The sequence below is a fragment of the Neovison vison genome, chromosome 6, assembly GCF_020171115.1.
Source record: "Neovison vison isolate M4711 chromosome 6, ASM_NN_V1, whole genome shotgun sequence".
In the NCBI taxonomy this organism is placed as follows: Eukaryota; Metazoa; Chordata; class Mammalia; order Carnivora; family Mustelidae; genus Neogale; species Neogale vison.
The window spans coordinates 130,856,779-130,876,844 of record NC_058096.1 but is presented as its reverse complement, the minus strand read 5'-3'; the positions used below and the strand labels follow the sequence as shown (position 1 = coordinate 130,876,844).

Genomic DNA, 20,066 nt, shown 5'->3' with positions numbered 1-20,066 from the left:
TTATATCTTTATTGCTTTCTCAATGTTTAGTACAGGCCATGCAGGAAGGCAGACAGGCAATAACATATTTTGTCGAATATGGTCGATGAGTCAAATGATGACAATGGTAACAACAAGTTAATTGCACTGCGTCATACCACTTTGATAAGAGAAGGGACTTTCCGGAACCTGGTCCTCCAGATACAAGAAGGGGTGGAATTGGTGCTGGTGCCGCCACTAGATCGTTAAGGCGCTGGTAATACTAGAAAGAAAAATGAATTTTAAAAATTCATTTAATTAAATAAATTAAATTGTGAGGAAGCACACGCCTTGGAGAATTCTAGAGTCAATTTCTGACTACCCTCTGAAATCATTAGCGAAAAGCTGTGTGAGAAAATGAAATCTACTTTTAGTCAACAGCTTCCTCATGATTGCTTTTTTTTAATGGCTGGTTAAATGTGCCCAAAGTGGTAAACTAAGAGTGAGCCCCAATTTCTTCTACATATTAGTCCTGTTGTAAATTAATGGTTGAGAGACAACACTTGAGATCCCCCTTGGGTTTTACAACATTCGGATTTTGTAGAATGCTACAGGGAGGTCACTGTATTCCCCTGCATCCCCTAAACCACAGAAAGTACAGTAGAAGGCTTTGAGGGTACCAGCAGGCAGCCTCATTCTCCTGGGTAGAAGAGTACCTGTCCTGGACACCACCTCACTTTTCAGGGATTTCTGAGAATCAGTCCAAACAAGAACCGGTTTTGTCTGGGCGCTTTATCTCAGTATCCCAACCTGAGGCAGAGAATCAGCTTAGGACCGTCTCCCTGAGAGCTTTCTGAAATTGAGGGAGTTCTCAGGCTTTCCCCAGACATTAAGAAACGGGCTTAGAGACAAAAAGAACACACTCAGGAAAGCAAAATACCTCAGTACTTATTAGGGAGTTGGCAAAGTTATCTTGGGGCTTGAGATGTTCATTAAGTATGCCAGGGGTCTAAATGACAGCTAATAAGGAATTTAAAGAACTTGTAATAAGTAGTTTGTACCTAGCGTTTGGGTAGCAGAAATTTCCAATAGCTAAAATAAATAATTATTTGGTATAGTTTTTCAATTAAATTTTGTTTGCCAATATATACATAGAATATATTCCTCAGGAACTCAAATTATTCTGATAGCAATGGAAATTATTCAGAAAGCAAAGGACTTTATTGATTTAGGAATTTATAAATTCATGGTCCCACATAAAGCCCATTTATAGACCCATGGTTCCCGAGTTAAGACCATTTGCCACAGAAGAAAGACATAGGATTAAGAGCCAGAAGACCTAGGTTTAAATCCCAGATCTGTAATCTACTCCATGTGTGCTTTTAGGTTCTTTATTTATGAAACAATGATAACAATGCCTCTCTTACAAAATAGAAACAATTTACATTTATCATGTGCTGGGTACTGTGCTAAGGGGTTGATGTGTTTTATTTGCTTTAGTTCTCCCAACAACCCTGCCAGGTGGGTAAAGTAGTCAATCTCATTTTATAGACAAGGAAGTCAAAGTTCAGAGCTAAGTAATGGTCAAAATCCAGAGTTAGCAAATGGTAGAACCAGGATATAAACAGAGACAACCTAAATTACAAAATTTCTATGAAATTACTGTTACTGACAGCTATGATAATATTCTTTTTTTTTTTTTTTAAGATTTTATTTTATTTATTTGAGAGAGAGAGACAGTGAGAGAGAGAATGAGCGAGGAGAAGGTCAGAGAGCGAAGCAGACTCCCCATGGAGCTGGGAGCCTGATGTGGGACTCGATCCCGGGACTCCAGGATCACGCCCTGAGCCGGAGGCAGTCGTTTAACCAACTGCGCCACCCAGGCGTCCCTATGATAATATTCTTTAAAACACTTGTTGTTGGAGCACCTGGGTGGCTCAGTCAGTTAAGCGTTTGCCTTTGGCTTAGGTTATAATCTTAGGGTCCTGGGATCAAGCCCCACATAGGGCTCCCTGCTCCCTGCTCTGTGGGGAGTCTGCTTCTTCGGTTTCCCTCCACCTCTGCCCCCCAACTCATGTTGCTCACTCTCTCTCAAAATAAACAAACAAAATCTTAAAAAATAAAAAAAAAATTTGTTCTTACATTAATTTTTAAATATTAATCATTCTTTGAACTTTGACATAGATTCTTTGTGCACTTTAAATTCTGTTAATTTGTTTAGATATTTAAGGATGCTGATGAACTGATCAGCCTATTGCATTAATTACTGTGGTATTTTCTGAATGTTTGATATTTTGAGTCCTCCAAGCTCTGGAAGAATAGATAGTCTCATGATTTTTATCAAATTTCTTAGTTACCCTAATGTTGGTTTGGTGAACTGCAGGTGATAGAGAACATGTGGTTAATATATCCTAATCTTAACTACAAATGTTTGATGTTCAAAAATGTAACTGAATCTCACTTATCTTTCATATGATACAAAGTTAAGCACATGTCTCAACATGAATAATCACACCATGAGGACAAACACTAATACACTTATTAACCTTGACTATGTTTAGGTAAAACCACAATCACAAAACAGCCTTAAGTGGCGACTGACGTTTGTCGGAACGATAACTCCAAATGCTTACTTTCTCGAATCCCAGCTCATGGACTGAATTTGTAGCCTGTTGGAAAGTTTCCATTTGCTCTTGTTCATCATGTATGTCCCATAGAACATCACCAAAATCATCTTCTTCTGGAACAGAATCTTCACTGCCCAAATCCTTAATCTCCGGGTCTGTTTTCTCAAAGCCCAAGATGTCCTGAACACCAAGAGCAAGCACACAACAATGAATAAAGAGTAGAAACACCTCATAGCAGTGTGAGCACACAGGCCTAAGGTGGGTTTCACCTATGCTGGAGGGCAAGTCCAAACCGATGACCTTTGTATGGGACCTACATGAATGATTTTATTTATTAATTTTTTATTATTAACAGTTAGCCAACATATAGTACATCATTAGTTGGCACGTGCTGTGATGAACACAGGATGTTATACGTAACTAATGAATTGTTGAACAGGACCTCAAGTATAAATTTAAAACTATAAAAAACACCAGTTTAGAAATAAGTATTAAAATGACAAACACGAAAAAAACCCCAAACTCTTAATAAAAAACTTTCATTAAAAATAGAGGTACAGGGGCGCCTGGGTGGCTCAGTAGGTTAGGGCCTCTGCCTTCGGCTCAGGTCATGATCCCAGGGTCCTGGGATCGAGCCCCACATCAGGTTCTCTGCTCCGCGGGGAGCCTGGTTCCCCCTCTCTCTCTGCCTGCCTCTCTGCCTACTTGTGATCTCTCTCTCTCTGTGTCAAATAAATAAATAAAATCTTAAAAAAAAAATAGAGGTACATGGGGCGCCTCGGTGGCTCAATGCGTTAAAGCCTCTACCTTCAGCTCAGGTCATGATCTCAGGATCGTGGGATGGAGCCCCGCATTGGGTTCTCTGCTCCACAGGGAGCCTGGTTCCCCCTCTCTCTCTGCCTGTCTCTCTGCCTACTTGTGATCTCTCTCTCTCTCTCTGTGTCAAATAAATAAATAAAATCTTAAAAACAAAACAAAACAAAACGGAGGTGCGATTAGGGCACCTGGCTGGCTTAGTCAGTAGAGTATGTGACTCTTGATCTTGGCATCCTAGCTTCAAGCCTTATGCTGGGCATAGGGCTTACATTGAAACAAACAAACAAACAAACAGAAACAACTGTCGGATAAAAACAGGGGCATTTGACTCTTGGGGATCTGTTTTCTGAAAAATGTTACACAATGTATTTGCTTATATCTGGTTGGAGAATAATTTTAAAGACTGTGCTAATACCTAAGAAATATGCTGCATTATATTTTTATAAGATTTTAATTACTAAGATGGAGTTTCTTTTTTTTTTTTATTTTTATTTATTTATTTGAGAGAGAGAGACAGTGAGAGAGAGCATGAGTGAGGAGAAGGTCAGAGAGCGAAGCAGACTCCCCATGGAGCTGGGAGCCTGATGTGGGACTCGATCCCGGGACTCCAGGATCACGCCCTGAGCCGAAGGCAGTCGTCCAACCAACTGCGCCACCCAGGCGTCCCTAAGATGGAGTTTCTTGATATAAAATATTTGTGTCATGATATCTAGTCTTTATATCACTGAAAATACATTGTTCTTTAAGCAGTAAAGACAACAAATATGTCCACTCTCACTTGCTACCATTTATTCTGCTCAATTAATTCTATTTACTAGGATCCTAAAATTCACAACTCATTTAGAAGATCAAAACTCATGTCAATTTTTATATTAAAAATTTAATTTTATATTAAAAATTAAAAAACACTATACAAAATGTGTTGCCCAGAAGTCATATCATTATGTTTTGGAGCTCATTCTTTTTCTCTGATAACAAATCTCATACTTGTAATACACCTTAATTAGAAAAAGTAATCTAATTCCTAACTTCTCAAGTAGAATCCCTGGCACCCTGGAGGATGGATCAGCAGGTGCAGGCAACGGCAGGCTAATTGTGGTACATCTTGCCACTGTGCCCATTTTACTTTTAAGGTAGGGGCGGGTTCTTTTTCTTATCATTATTAGAATTTGATAGTATATAATTTAAAATGATTTTTTACATTAAGCACAAGTATAACATTAAGCAGAATATATAACTCACATAAATTTACAAGATAATACATGAGATGTTGTAGAAACTTTCAGCTTGAGATACTGTCTATGACCTATAACCTCTGACCCATTGAGGTATGCTTTCACCCCCTCTGCTATAAGAATGATGTAGTAGATAAATTTGAAAAGGATTTTTTTTTTTTTTTTTTGAGAGAGAGACTGTGCATGTGAAAAGGGCTGGGTGGGGCGTGGGTTGGGGAGGAGGGGCAGAGGGAGAGGGAGAGAGAGAATCTTAAGCAGGCTCCATGCCCAGCAGAGCCCTACGTGGGGCTCAGTCTCATGACCCTGAGATCATGACCTGAGCTGAAATGGATGCTCAACCAACTAAGACACCCAGACACCCCTGAAAAGGTATTTTTTTTTAAAGATTTCATTTATTTATTTGACAGAGAGAGAGTGAGAGAGAACAAGCAGAGGGAACAACAGAAGGAGAGGGAGAAGCAGACAATCCACTGAGCAGGGAGCCCAAAACCCTGGGACCCTGGGATCATGACCTGAGCCAAAGGCAGATGCTCAACTACTGAGCCACCCAGGTGCCCCAGGGCTTTTTCTACTTTATAAAAATTCAAGGTACATACAAAACCTGAGGAGACTCTATTAATAAGATAAACATTTTCCTTCAAATACTTATACCTTTTATCTAGCACTTTTGTAATCTATTTTACATTTAGCCTGGTGGTGAGGCATTAAATAGCTTTGTGAGATAGATGACAGATAAAGAGATATGGTACTACTAATACTATGATAATATCACAGGATAGACAACCACCAGAAACAATGGCACTCTCTCCCCGAGTATTGTTTTAAAAAAAACTAGGAAGTTGTTTTTACTGGAACACCCAACTTGATGGATAAGAGTTTTAGAATTCTTTTTTTTAAGTCGGTTCTATGCTCAACATGGGGCTTGAACTCACGACCAAGATTGAGGATTTCATGCTCTACCGACTGAGCCAGCCAGGCGCCCCTTAGAGTATATCAGATGAAATCTTATAAAGAATGTATATTTACCTGCTTAATAATCTTTTCCACATAAATATAAGTTTTATATACTCCTTCTGTAGGATCTCCAGAGTGATCAATGATCTGGAAAAAGAAAGAAGTTTGACAAAAACATGAAGAAAACAATAGTAACAGGAGGGGTAAATACTTCTACAGAATTTATGTATCAGGGATTATTCTAAGTGCTTTACACTATTGGCTCATCTGTCCTCACAACAAGCCTATGAGGGAGACACTATTATTATTATTATTATTACCATCCATTTCACAGAGAAGGAAACCGAAGCACGTTATGTAACTTGTTTGAGGTATCAGGAGGGATTTATCACAAACAATGAGAACAATGTCACAATAAAACAAAAAGTATACTTTTTTCTTATGGTATCCAAATTGTCTTATGTACTTCCATGCTACTCAATAGATATAATCTTCAAAATACATCAAAATCAATTTTTATGAGAGTAAGGCTATAATTCTACAAAACAAAAGAGCAAAAATGGTACTTGTTTACATAGAACAGTAATCTTCTGGGGCTCCTGGGTGGCTCAGTGTGTTGGGCCTCTGCTTTTGGCTTGGGTCATGATCTCAGTGTCCTGGGATCAAGCCCCGCATCAGGCTCTCCGCTCTGCAGGGAGCCTGCTTCCCCCCCCTTCCCCCATCCCCCTCTGCCTGCCTACTTGTGATCTCTCCCTCTCTCTCTGCCAAATACATTTAAAAAAAAAATTCTTAAAAAGAAAAAAAACCAGTAATCTGAGTTTGCTGAAAGAAGAATGCCCTACCTGTAGAGAACATGTACATTGCTAGTAAGTGATTAGTATTTGATAGAGTAAGGCAATGGTTTTATGAAGCACATCAAGTGAACCAGAATAAGTTCATCCTGCATTTCCATTTATAATCATGATAGATCTTATTTTACTCCTATTTCTATAAAATAAATTCATCCTTCTAGTGTTTTAATTTTTAAAAGACATTTATAAATAGAGGAAAGATTAGAAAAGAGAACCAGTTTCTTTCCTCTTGGGGTCTATGGACTAGGCTCATACTAAAACAATTAAAGCAAAGAATTAATGGTTCCAGAGATTATAAAAAAGGTGTACTTTTTTGTGTTAGGTTTTTTAAAGTTATACTGGTCTTAAGCTTTTCAATACTAAATGATGTATAAAAAATGCTTGTATTCATATCTGATCTTATTTCTTAAATGAGCACAGAGAAATAAAAACAATGCCAAAATCTGAGTTATTTTCAACTGTATTTTTTTTTTAAGATTTTATTTTTAAGTAGTCTCTTCACCCAACATGGGGCTTGAACTCACAATCCTGAGATCAAGAGTTGCATGCTCTCTGACTGAGCCAGCCAGGTGCCTCTCAACTGTATTCTTAACATTAACAGTAAGCATTTCCAAGTAATCTCACAGTGTGCAGTAAGGCAAAGCCTACAACTCTGTTCTAAAAATTATCCCACCATGCATCTAGGAATGATCAAATCTCTCCCATTCATCATTACAGTTTTGTTTTTCCCCATGCTCTTAGCAAAGGTTACTATAAAAAGGTTCTTCCTTACATTGATCCTTGGTCAACAGTAGACAGAAGAACTCTGTACTTAGGGAAAAAAAGGAACAGAAAAAAATCTGATTTGTCCACTCACATCATATCCTTTGTAGCTGTGTATTATTATTCCTCTCTTTTTCTCACAGTCCGCAAATAAGTCCATTGGCTCTGCTGTCAAAATTTATCCAGATTTCCTGTTTTTCACCACTTCCTCTACCACCACCCTGACCCAAGCTACCAGCATCTCTCACCTGGTGAGTATAGGAGCTCTCTTCCCCTACCTCCAAACCAATCAATTCTCAACACAGCAGCGTAAGAACTCCTTGTCAGCCCCTGGGGCTAATAATACATTATATGTTAATTTAAAAAAATAGAACTCCTTCTCAGAATGGCATTTCTTCTGTTGCTGCTTAACATTTTCCAATGACTCAAGTTAAAAAAAAAAAAAACTCCAAGTAAAAAAACCCATTTCACTCCAAGTAAAAAAACCAAGTAAAAAAAACCATCTCATTCCAAAAAAACCACCCCAAAAACCAACCAAACAAACAAACAAAAAAACCCCACCAAGATTTCTAAAATGGTCTCCAAGGTTCTCTACCCTTGGCTCCCAGTTAACTGTCCTATTTATCTCCCCTCACTCACTCCTACCTCATGGCCTTTGTTCTAATACTTCCCTTAGCCAATCAAGTTCTTAAAAAAATAACCTTAGGGGGGCGCCTGGGTGGCTCAGTGGGTTAAGGCCTCTGCTTTCGGCTCAGGTCATGATCCCAGGGTCCTGGGATCAAGCCCCACATCGGGCTCTCTGCTCAGCGGGGAGCCTGCTTCCTCCTCTCTCTCTGCCTGCCTCTCTGCCTACTTGTGATCTCTGTCTGTCAAATAAATAAATAAAATCATAAAAAAAAAATAACCTTAGGAATTTTACCTTGGCTTTGTTGGTCTTGTTCAGGTTAGAAACTTGATCAATCAATTGCTGGACGGAGTCGGAACTGACTTTCCCATCCTCCAAGCGATGATAAATTAATCGTGGTTTGCCTTCAGGGTTTTTCAGAAAAGCTTCTTCACAGTCTTCCAGTAAAAGGCTAGATCGGAAATCAGTATTTCTTGTGCTACACTGCACTAGGGCAGCAAACCGTCAGTCAACCTAAGTGTCAATAATGGGACTTTACAGGGATAACAAGGGGCCAGAAGCAGTCCAGGGACTGAACAAGAGCAGACTCCAAAAGTGGATGTCTCATAGCTCTGTTCCAGCTTAGTCACAAAAATACGACGTGTTTATTACTAGACAGTGAGAACGGGTACAATAAGTTCTGCATTAAATTGAGTTTTAAAGCATACAGAACTTTAAGTTTTTATATCTAGCAACAAGAAGAAAACTCTCAAAAATATTGTAAACATGGCTCAAAGTAATGGACCAGACATATGAGACTATGATTAAATGGAAACCTAATTCCACTTACAAATATATAATTTCCAAATTAAGATACAAATATTATGAACCCCAATGCTTCAAGATTTTTCTCTTCTCTAGTCCTTTAGCCTTTTTCATCCAATAAATGACTTAAATGACCTGAATCTTTATACCCAAGATACAGTACGAGAAAGATCCAGAAGCAGATGGGGAGGTCAGATGGCTAGTAAAAATCTTAACTGAGGTACAAGGTTAAAAAAAATTCTAACTTTTGGGGCACCAGGGTGGTTCAGTTGGTGAAGTCTCTGCCTTCGGCTCAGATCATGACCCTAGGATCAAGCCCCACGTTGGGTTCCTAGCTCTGTGGGGAGTCTGCTTCTCCCTCTCTTTCTGTCTCTCCCTCCTGCTTGTGGTCTCTCTCTGTCTCAAGTAAATAAAAAATCTTAAAAAAAATTTCTAACTTTGCTACAGGCCACCATAACAACAGTTTTCAGTATAATTTAAATTCTAGAATAATCTTGGAAGAATCTGCCAGTATTTTCTACACTGCAAGGAAAATTGCAACCAATTCCTCTTTCTAAAAAGCATTAAATGATGTCTGTCTAGATACACAAATTGATGTGTGTATGCAGAGGAGAGCTATGACATGATTCAGAATTTACATAATATATTAAAATACAGACCCAATACAAAACAGCATAATATTCTATTATATAGCTCTGTGCCAATCCAATCAATCCAAGCCACAGATTTTTTTCCCTTGTTACAATTCATTCTGACCATGCTCTATATAATTTTTGTATTTTAACAGTTCTTCTGTTATTGCTTTGGGAGAGAAGTTTGTGGCCATATGAATACCAAAGAATGGGCATCTGTTTGGGCACAAGTTCCTATTTTAAAATGACTCCCTATAGAATTGACTTGTGGAGCTCAGATGAAATCTGAGATTATGTGGAATTTGGTTCAAAGTCTTTGGTGGGAGAGAAGTAGATAGGACTACTGTGTACTGCTCAGGGGACATGTTCCTAGATTCATCTTTTGAGAAGAATAGGGAAATCATCATGAGAGATGAAGGAACAACCTGAGAGAAATAAAAGCTCTAGCAGCCTCTGTTTATGGTATGAAGCCCACCATTACTGCCATGCTTCTTGACAGCCAGTTAATAAATGTTACAGAAACAAAATAATCAGCAAATGGGATAAGAAAAATTAAAGCAAAATAAAGGCAAAGTAGAGGTGAAGAAATAGTTAAAATTTTAGAAATTAAATTTTTAAAAAAATTTATTTATTTATTGGAGAGAGAGAGACAGAGAGAGCAGGTACAGAGGGAGAGGGAGAGTCTTAAGGAGATTCCATTCTGAGCATGGAGCCCTACACGGGGCTGGATCCCAGGACCTTGAGATCATGACCTGAGCCAAAATCAAGAGTCAGACCCTTAACTGTGTCACACAGGCAACCCTAGAAATTAAAATTCTTACTCTTTAAGAAGAGTAAAGTTTTAAAAATATAAAATAAATATAATTTTAGGTGAAGAAGACAAATTGAAATCTGCCCAGTAAAGTAATTAAATATGAAAGAAATGTCAGATAAAAGATTAAGAGGAATTTAAGATGAGGAAAATAAATGTTAAAAGCTTAAAAATAATGTACAATATTTTATTAACTAAATGTGGATAAAAGATAAAAAGCAAGACAGTTTTAAGGATTAAAGAATTAATAAGGAAAACAACAAATGACATCTATTACCACCTGAGATAAAATACTACCCAGACATTAAATAAAACAGAATATCTCCTTGATAAATATAAAAGAAAAAACAAGAAAAGAAAAGAGGTAAGGGAGGAAAAGAACTCCAACTAAAGGCAACCAAGTGGAAAAAATCCTAAACTTGGTTTTGGGTTAAGGTTCATTGACCAGGTGGTTCCCTGGCCCCCAGGTAGTCTCAAGGATCGATGATGGATTACACTGCAGGGTCTCTGGTAAAGCCTAGGGCTCCACGTACTTCTGTACACAGGCGAGGTCAGAGCTGGTCCTCAATAAAGACAAAAATGCCTTGGAAGGGTTAAAGCCAATCAGACAGTAAATGAAGAAAGAAAACTTAACCTCTTATTAAACGTATTTTGTCTTCTATCTATGTATCTAGTTGGTTAAAAAAAAACTTTATTTGCAGACTAGACTCAGTGGTATAATTATATACACATTATAAGAAAATTGCTCACTTTACTGGAATTACCGGTAAGCTCCTCAGAGAATTAAAAATTTGGATTTAACATTTTTATAAGTGTTCAAGTAGCTCTCAATTTGTATTTGAAGAAAGCAAATAATGAAGGTGAATGCTGATTATTGAAAACAGGAGTTGCCAACTTGTTCTGTTATGGCCAGAGAGCATATACTTTAGGCTTTGTGGGCCACACACAGTCTCTGTTGTAACTACAATATTTAATTCTATTGTCGTGGTGTGAAAGCAGCTGTAGAAATACATAAATAAATGAATATAGCTATAGTCTAATAAAATTTTATTTATAAAAGCAGATCCTGACTGGATTTGGCCTGAGGGCCATAGTTTGCTATCCTTGATTAAAATGATCTTTACTTTAATAATGTTAACTTTATGACCTATTAAACAACTCAGTGTAAAAATTTTAATTCTTTAAGTATGAAAACTCAAAAAGTTTACTGAATTTTGTGGGTGTTTTTGATTAAAAGAATGCAATTATGACTTCTCTTTGAAGTTCATTTCATAATCTCAATTCTATTTATAACTCCCCTAATAAGTGGCAATTTTCAGCTTACCTTGGTAAAGTTAAATGAATAAATAAAATAACTAATGAACTCTTCTCAATTTCCCATTTTCTTACAGCAAGGTATTGATTTTCAATATCTATTGGAAAATATATAGCATGGAAAAAATATCCCATTGTCTCACACATTCTTTTAAGTTTAGGTGAATAGTCCTAAAAAGAAATTAAAACAAAACAAATGAAAACATAATAAAAGGCCAGCTTATTTAACTAAAGGTCAAGTCGGCTTCATACTACTTAAGAAAGCATGTTTTAGAATAGCTTATGTTGTGTATTTTTTAATTTAAAATTTAAAAATATATATAATCATATTTTACAAAAATCTTTAAGGGAAAGGCAAGGTTCCTTTAAAACATAAATAAGAGCATAGAAACTTGGCTGTTTTCTAGTTCAGAAAATGATTTATTTCATAATAAAACCTAAACCAGTGAAGAAAAGTATTGGGCTATTTTCCTTTGGTATTTATTATTATAATAAATGATTTCTGCTTTATTGTTACAAAGAGTATCCATGTTACAAAGAGTATCCATGAATCTACATAGTAAACTGCCAACCATGATATATTAGATCATTAAAGCAAACAGGTATAAATGAAAACTATTTGGTCTATAACAAATTAGCTTACTAAGTAATGATGACTTATTATTATGCAAAGTATGAGGAATTCCCTTACCATCAGTTTGCAGTTTGGTAATAACCTGTATTCAGTTAGTGAGTAGAAACTTTGGTTTTCAAAATATTTTATCTTTTTACCAAAACTGAATAATATCAAAAAGGAGCACTAAATGAGTTCCTTACTCAGTACTCTGGTGAATGTTAATATAGCAGGTATCGCATGTGACATGCAGATGTATTTCAAATGCAGTTAGAACGGTAGTTGGCAAACTTTTTCTGTAGAAGGCAAATATTCTTACAATTTAGTAACAGTTGAACAACTTGGATGTTTTCACAGAGGTCTCTGCTGCAATTTATTCTGCCCTTGTAGTGTGAAGCAGCCATAGACAGTATGTAAATGATAAGCCTAATTGTGTTCTAATAAAACTTTATTTATAGACACTAAAATTTGAATTTAATACAATTTTCACACGTCACAAACATTCTTCTTTGGATTTTTTCCCAACCACTTGAAAAGGTAAAAAGCAATTTTAGCTCTGGGTCATGCAAAAATCAGCTGCAGGCCAGGCCTGGCCCACAGGCTGTTGTATGCCAACGTCTGCCTCAGGTTAACTCCAATGGCTGCCTTGAAAAATTAAAAACCATGATAAGGATTAAATTTTGCTATAACCTGAAACAGATTCAATGCTAGAGCTGGCAGATATTAACTAAAGCAGGCACTATCAACATGTGTCTTAAACACAGTGAAGAACAAGTAATAAAGCATTCAAAAGCATAGCATTCATTCCAAGGACTTAATTTGAATACACTGATAACACTGAGCAAGATTTTCTCTAAAGAAAAGCTCTAAGTTACTCCGGTTCTTTAAGACATATCATCTGGTAGGTAGTAAACTACTTGGTTTAGATGTAGTAGTATCATAAATAGGACACAATACTGACTTATATTTTAAATCAGTGAACTCAGAATTTATAAACATTCTCACCTTAAGGAAAAGGTCCATTTCAGGCTGGGTTTCATCTGTATAAATGAGGTAACATCTGACAGCGTTACTCCAGAGAGAGTGTGAAAACAAGGGAGTAACTTGTAATAAACTAGCTACAGCGACATCCCAGTCATCTGAAAATAAAATTAATCTTAAATTCATGAAAAAAAAATTACTAGAAAAACATTTGACAAGATGATTTTTTTTAAAGTCTGAAAAAACACAACAGACAAGGTAGAATGGAATCTGATCTCACTCATGAATACTGACAGTTTCTGGAATGACATATTAGAAAGCAAACAGTTCTCTAACCTCAAATTCTATCCTTGGGAATAAAGCAATCAGTGTTGCTAGTGGTCCCTCCTGGGGTCCCACTGGTTCCAGTCAGATATCATGAACCTATGTTACATGAGGTGTTCAATGAGTTTGCAACTTTGGGAGAGCCTACATTCCCAGGCTGGCCTGTAGTTTTACCTACTTATTATTCTTGAGATAGATAAAGTCAAAAAGAAACTTTAAGAATGGCATAAAATGTAATGCTATTTAGTGAGAAAGAACATTTTAAAACATACCTGGCTAATTCAAAAGGCATAATTAAAAATTATTTTCATGTCGTTAACACACAATTTTGTAGTTTTAAGAAAAAAGAGTGGAGCTACTTATAACACTCAGATCTGCACTGGTATTGAAATTCTGAATAGACCTTACTACTGTTTTGGACACCAAATTATATAAAAATAATAAAAATATTCCTTTGACTAAGGATACTACAATGCATAACTGAGGTTTTATATTCCATTCTGCAACCTTCTCCCACCTTTAACAGCATCAAAGACATGGAGGAAAAGACCAAAAACTACTGCTTTTCAGTTAATCTACATTAGATTCTCACAGATCAACTGCAACACCTGGAATTCAGACCAGAAGCTAAGTTTCTGGAACATGGTGGGCCAGTCTGGCTGTGGAGCACCATCTGATCCTGATGGGAATCATATAAGTTAATCAGCCCTGGTCAGTGACAACACCAGTACATGCTGGTTTGGCAGTGGAAGACACCCAGAATAAAAATCTGCCCTGCTGATGGGTCTTTCTGCCAGCACACACAAGATTATAGGACCTGAACAGTCACTACCATGGTAATTGGCAAATGGCATGTGTTACCTCTGTTGACATTTGCAAAGGGTCCCTCCACATCTATGGAACTGTGGGCAAACTCAGGGCCCCTGAAGGACTGCTGAAGCTGGATCATACTCCCTATGGAAGGTTCACTTCCCAAGGCTCCTCCAGTCCAGTATTCACACTGGGTTCCAGAAGCTATAAATCCAAGAGATTTCATTGTGTGAAAACCAAATTACTGAATGTTCAAAAAGTTATCACACATACTAAACAGGATTTCTAATTTAAAAAAAATTCTATAATATTATAAATACAACAAATATTCAATCTTTAATAATTTTGAAAGTACTCTGTCACCCACTTCTGGCAAGTTCTAAGGTAGTGGGTAACATAATTCTGGTTAGCATCTCCAAGTCAAAGAGGGGATTAAAAAGAGAAAGAGGAAATGAATAAAGAATATAATAATCATAATAATCAAAGTAATTGTAACAACAGAGTCAGTTAAAAATGTCCCTATACAAAAATTTTAAACAACATTTCTAACACTATGGTTTAGGTGTCAGTGTAAAATTGGAAGGAGAGAATTTCAAAGGAAGACCAGTACTCGCACACCTATAATTAAGATTAGTAATTCATTAGGATGTAAGCTAAGGATGTAAAAAGTACATCTTCCTTAACCTCCGAGAGTAACAGAATTAATGTCTGAATCAATAGGTACTTTTGAACATCTTGATTTTTTAAAAAATGATTTATTATTTATTTATTTGAGTGAGAGAGAGAGAGAGAGAAGCAGACTCCCTGCTGAGCACGGAGCCCTACATGGCGGTTGATCCCAGGACCCTGAGATAATGACCTGAGCTGAAATCAACAGTCAGATGCTTAACAGACTGAGCCACCCAGGAGCTCTTTGATTTTTTTTTTTCTTTTAAATAAATTACATTTGACAGAATATCTACATGGCATTCTTGACTAAATATGAGTTATACTAGTAATGGGCTCAATATCTGGCAAAAATAAGATTATTATTTGCAGGTCTCTGAATGTGAAATGAGTGATGGATGTTCCCTTAAGCATTCTTTCGTCAGGTTTAAATCAAAATATGAAGAAAGACCTAGGAGGAAGTATTAATTTGTTCTTATTAACTTGCCAAGTCAATTACAATATAATGGTTTTGAAACACTGTACATTTTAACATATGTCAGCCCTGAAATAACCATTACTAATGGTTAATGTGGGGCAGAACGGCATCCTCAAAGCCAGTAAGAATCACTTCATTTTTTTCCCCTTAAAGTTTAGTAATAAAAGTCCCTGGATGCTAGTCAGATCCCAGTGGCTCTAAAATGCATATTAAGAGGCAATTATCAGTTGCCATATTTTAGTCCAAAATCAGTTTATAAGATAAAATGCATGGGGCGCCTGGGTGGCTCAGTCTGTTAAGCACTGGACTCTTGATTTTGGCTCAGATCATCATCTTAGGGTCATGAGATGGAGCCTTGAGTTGGGCTCCCTGCTGAGCATGGTGCTTGCTTAAGATTCTCTCTCTCTCATCTACACATAACTCTCCTTCTCCCCCCCACCCCAATCACATGGTCTCTCAAAAATAAATAAATAAATAAAATGCAGTTTCCCATAAATGAGAGAGCAACTGCATTTTTCCATTGCATTTATAATAGAATTTTTTTCATTTTTTCAGTATCAATCAAAGTTTATTATTATTTTCTTGGAACATGGTAGACCCTTTCGTTTCAGGACTCCAGGCTTTTCTTTATTTCTAGAAAAAACATATTTTACATGTTTAATTATAAAATAAAAACTTTTTGAGTCGCTTACAAAACTACCGGAAGCCACTCAGCGGAATATCATGCAGATATTCTAGTGGATGGTTGCAAAGAATATATCAATATGTGGAAAAACAAGGTGACAGAGATGATGAACTGTTCTCCAATACCCATCCTCCCCTTCTTCTTTTAGTAGCAGAATTTTTTTTTTAAAGATTTTATTTATTTATTTGACAGAGAGAGATCACAAGTAGGCAGAGAGGCAGGCAGAGAGAGAGAGGAGGAAGCAGGCACCCTGCTGAGCAGAGAGCCCGATGTGGGACTCGATCCCAGGACCCTGAGATCATGACCTGAGCCGAAGGCAGCGGCTTAACCCACTGAGCCACCCAGGCACCCCTTAGTAGCAGAATTTTAAACTTTAGGTGGATACATCATTCTCCTACTAATGTTTACACTTTCCAATCTTCCTACTTGTCGTTCTGGCCAATGGGGTGTGGGGAGTAATCTGTATACCTTCCGTATTGTGCTTTCAGGGAGAGGAACGAATTCCCTTCCCTCTTCCCTTGGCTAAAATGTAGATGTCGTGGTGAGACCTGGAGGAGCTGTCTTGCACCAGAAAGAGAAAAGCTATGGGGTGAGTTTGGCAGAGCAGCATGAAAGAAGGAAACCTAGCACCCTAACAATGTCATGGACTTTAGGGAAAATTGCTGTTACAACAGCTGAGAAAGAGGGAAAAGTGTAACTCTATTTGTAAGAGCAACCAGTTTAACTTATAAAAAGATTCAGAGTTGGCTATATGATATCATTATACCTATACTGAAGGCTCAAAATATTATACATATGAAGTAAATATACCAGTAACATCTGTACAGTTGTCATCTGAATCAGATTCTCCAGGATCAAATACTTGGATCCCCTGAGCCTGAAGCCTCTGAAGTTTGCTTTCCAACTCTCGCTTAGCTCTCAGTAAGTCCTGAATTTCATTTTCCTTGGTCTCCCTAAAAATCTTTAAAAGACAAAGATCAATTTTGAAACCTTTTCCATCATCAAAAGGTGTCATCAACTTAACAGAAAAGTGTTTCACTCATAAAACCAATATTCATGTGATCCTGATCTTTTTTGTAACTGGAACCCACTGGAATTTGGGCAGGAGTCCTCTGTGCGGTGTGGGGCTCTCCTGTGCACTGCTAATATTTAGCAAATTTGTCCCCTTCCCACTAGATGCCAGTAATGCCTTTCCATACAAAATACCTCCAACTATTTCCAAATGCCTTTCCCCTCGTATGGAAATACTTTCCTTTTCCCCCAAAATTCCATTTGTAATGCTCATTTCTTTTTTTACTTTTTCTTGAAGTGATCTCAAGTTTACCAGGTCCACTCAAAAATGCTCTATTCTGGTTCTTAGAATCTTCAGGATGCCTACCTCATTCACTTGTATTTACTTACACAGCATCATATAAACTTTTAAAATGTGCTGTTTTTATTCTATGTCACTTTGGGGGTAAAAATGTAAGGACTTTACCTTGAATTGCCTTTTCACTTTGTCTCTGTCATGTTCAAATGTCGCTGCCCTCTCCATCGCTTGGTATTTTGCTTCTAAAGCACTTTCCTTTTCCCGAAGTATTTTTTGGTAAGTTTTTTGAAGGGCCTGAAATAATAGACCTTGTTACTTCTAACAAAAACAGTATTCCTCCCAAATTCCACATTATCCTACCTCCATACTATATACATACCAGAATTGTAACAATCTACTTACTATTTTACATTATCAAGAACTACATATTGCCATTTTATTCAAACATGGAATAAAAAAATGCAAATATACTTGAACTGTAGTAAATGAAGATATTTCAACATTGAACTTTTAATGGAAATCAGTACTTTTTCTTTGAAATACTGTGCCAAATTCTTAATCTTCCTATGCCTCAGTTTTCCGATCTGTAACAGAAAAGTATAATTTACAGGGCTTAACTTGAAGGATGATTAATTCTGCATGACCATGCAGTCCTTGGCTCCATGCCTTTTTCATTTTGCTATCGCCAGAGACCTGTTGGGACCAGATAAATTGAAGGCCTCCGTTAAATGACCAAATGGGTTAAATACATTCAGAAGGGTTTTTTAAATGTACATTCAGAAGGGTTTTTTAGTATGTGAGAAAAGAATCAAAAGGGCTACATAAAAAAAGGGGTAAGTTAGTTAAGAAATCAATTTAGGCCCCAAGAGAGTATGTCCCCTTAAATTAAAATGCAATGAGGTTTTCACTTAACTTTCAAAACTACTACATAAGGCAATAGGCGGAACCTGATATTGTGACATTTGTCAGCCCTTAACTGCTCTCAGCCCTGGTTGATTCAGCCTTCTTTTCTATCCCCATAAAGTGCAGTGACTGCTGGATAATGGCTTGGGTGCATGAAATCAGGTACCTGAAATGCAAAAGGTCCATTTTACACATGCAAATGCATCAAGACTGACCAGTAAGAAAACTGGTTAAGACAAAAGGTAGACTACTGATAAGTTCTTCCCAGATAACAGTGCTAATAATACAACAGCTAGTGGGGAAGGGGGTGACTAGAATGCCTAGTCTAGAAGGAAGAAGGCTCTTCCTATCAGAAAAATCAGTCTGAGATATTTATTCATTTCCTACTGTGATGAGCCCAGGAACACCTGGAGTGTCTCTTCCACAGTTTAAAAAAACAAAACAGTAAAACCACAACCCTCGGAGAGGCCCAAAACTGATGGCACAAAGTCTTACAAGTCATAGAAAAGCAATCTTTTGCTTTATATACTATTTTGATGAGTCAAAATACATCTACTACAGGGAGCCCACGCAATAATTGTTTTTTGAGTAAATTAATCAAATGGATTAAGGGAATTTGATTTCGGCTAGGGAACGTTTTCAACCACAGCTTGTGAAAATGGTGAAAATCAGGCTTCCATAAAAATTCACTTCAAGACCATTAAAACTCAAAAGCTTCACGCAAAGAAACTGAGAGGTCTGTACAATTTAAGAGGGGGGAGGGCGCGGGAAGTGGAGTTAAAAATTCCTAGGGAAAGTCGACAGATGTCACCACAGTCTTTGTGCGTCCGTGTGCTCTGGGTTGACTTACTTCCCTGGAGTCCCCTGCAGATTGGCATGTGCTACTTCAGGGCACTTTCAGGCTAATTGCTTCAAGGTGTGTGAATGAATGAACCAGAAGTAGAAGAGGGGCGGGGTTAGTCAAGGAATCAGTTTAGACACCAAGAGTATGTCCCCTCAAATTAAAGTGCAGAGCGGTTTCTATTCAACTTTCCAAAACTACTTGGTTTGGAGAGGGGACAGGATGGACGAAGGACTGAGTCAGGCGTCCAGAGTCCAGCCCGGCAGTGCGCGGGTGTGCGCTGGCCTTTCCGACTCTCAGCTTCTCCACGTCTCGGCTGCCCCAGCCGCACACCCGGGCCCGGCGTTACCTGCAGCTCGGCGCGCAGGCGCTTGTTCTCCGTGTCCAGCTTGGCCTCGCGGCGGCCCATGGACAACAACTCTTGATTCTTGCTGACCCGGAAGATCTCGTATTCCTTCTTCAGCCGCTCGTATTCAGCCGCTGCGTATTCCAGCTCCGGCACCGACGAGCCGGTAGACTTAAAGCTAGCCCCCAGCAGCCCGCCGCCACCCGCCCCGCGGGGCAGCGACCCGGGCCCTGCCCCCGCCGCCGCCGCTGCAGCGCCACGGCGGAACGAGCTGCGCAGCAGGCGGGCCTTGGGCTTCACCTCCACCGGAATCTCGCAGGCCTCGCCGCCGCCCGCCCCATAAGTGTCCTCGATCACCTCCCCGCCCGCGGGGCTCACGAGCGACGAGGCGGTCCCCATTACGCCGGTGACCGCCACTACTAGCCAGCGGGGTACCGGGAGGGGGCGGACCGCTACAAACGAGACGGGGCGGGGCAGCAAGAAGGGGCGGAGCGTGGTGGGCGGCGGGGCGAGCGGGATGATTTGAAGCAGCAGGACGGGGCGGGGCGGTACGCCGGGCGGGCGCGACGGCTGGGGCGGGGCAGCAGGAAGGGGCGGGACAGAGCGCAAGGAGGGCGGGGTGGGATGGATGGGGCAGGGCAGCAAGATGGGGCGGGACAGAATACAAGGTAGGCGGGGCGGAATGGATGGGGCGGGGCAGGAGGACGGGGCGGGACAGAGC

At 38.7% G+C, this 20,066-nt stretch overlaps 1 protein-coding gene across 3 annotated transcripts in view; it reads right to left on the bottom strand.

Moving 5' to 3' along the window:
• Positions 1-19,744, bottom strand: part of NPHP3 (nephrocystin 3) — a 49,183-nt gene extending 29,439 nt beyond the window's left edge. For all 3 annotated transcript variants that reach the window (XM_044252357.1, XM_044252358.1, XM_044252359.1), the window contains exons 1-10: positions 19,349-19,744; positions 17,424-17,549; positions 16,757-16,907; positions 14,169-14,321; positions 13,008-13,141; positions 11,400-11,560; positions 8,123-8,279; positions 5,663-5,737; positions 2,592-2,765; positions 138-241 (exon numbers count right to left, since the gene is read on the bottom strand). In XM_044252357.1, coding sequence (XP_044108292.1) covers positions 138-241; positions 2,592-2,765; positions 5,663-5,737; positions 8,123-8,279; positions 11,400-11,560; positions 13,008-13,141; positions 14,169-14,321; positions 16,757-16,907; positions 17,424-17,549; positions 19,349-19,744 — 1,631 coding nt within the window. The remainder of the gene's footprint in view (positions 1-137; positions 242-2,591; positions 2,766-5,662; positions 5,738-8,122; positions 8,280-11,399; positions 11,561-13,007; positions 13,142-14,168; positions 14,322-16,756; positions 16,908-17,423; positions 17,550-19,348) is intronic.
• Between the last annotated feature and the right edge of the window lie 322 nt (positions 19,745-20,066).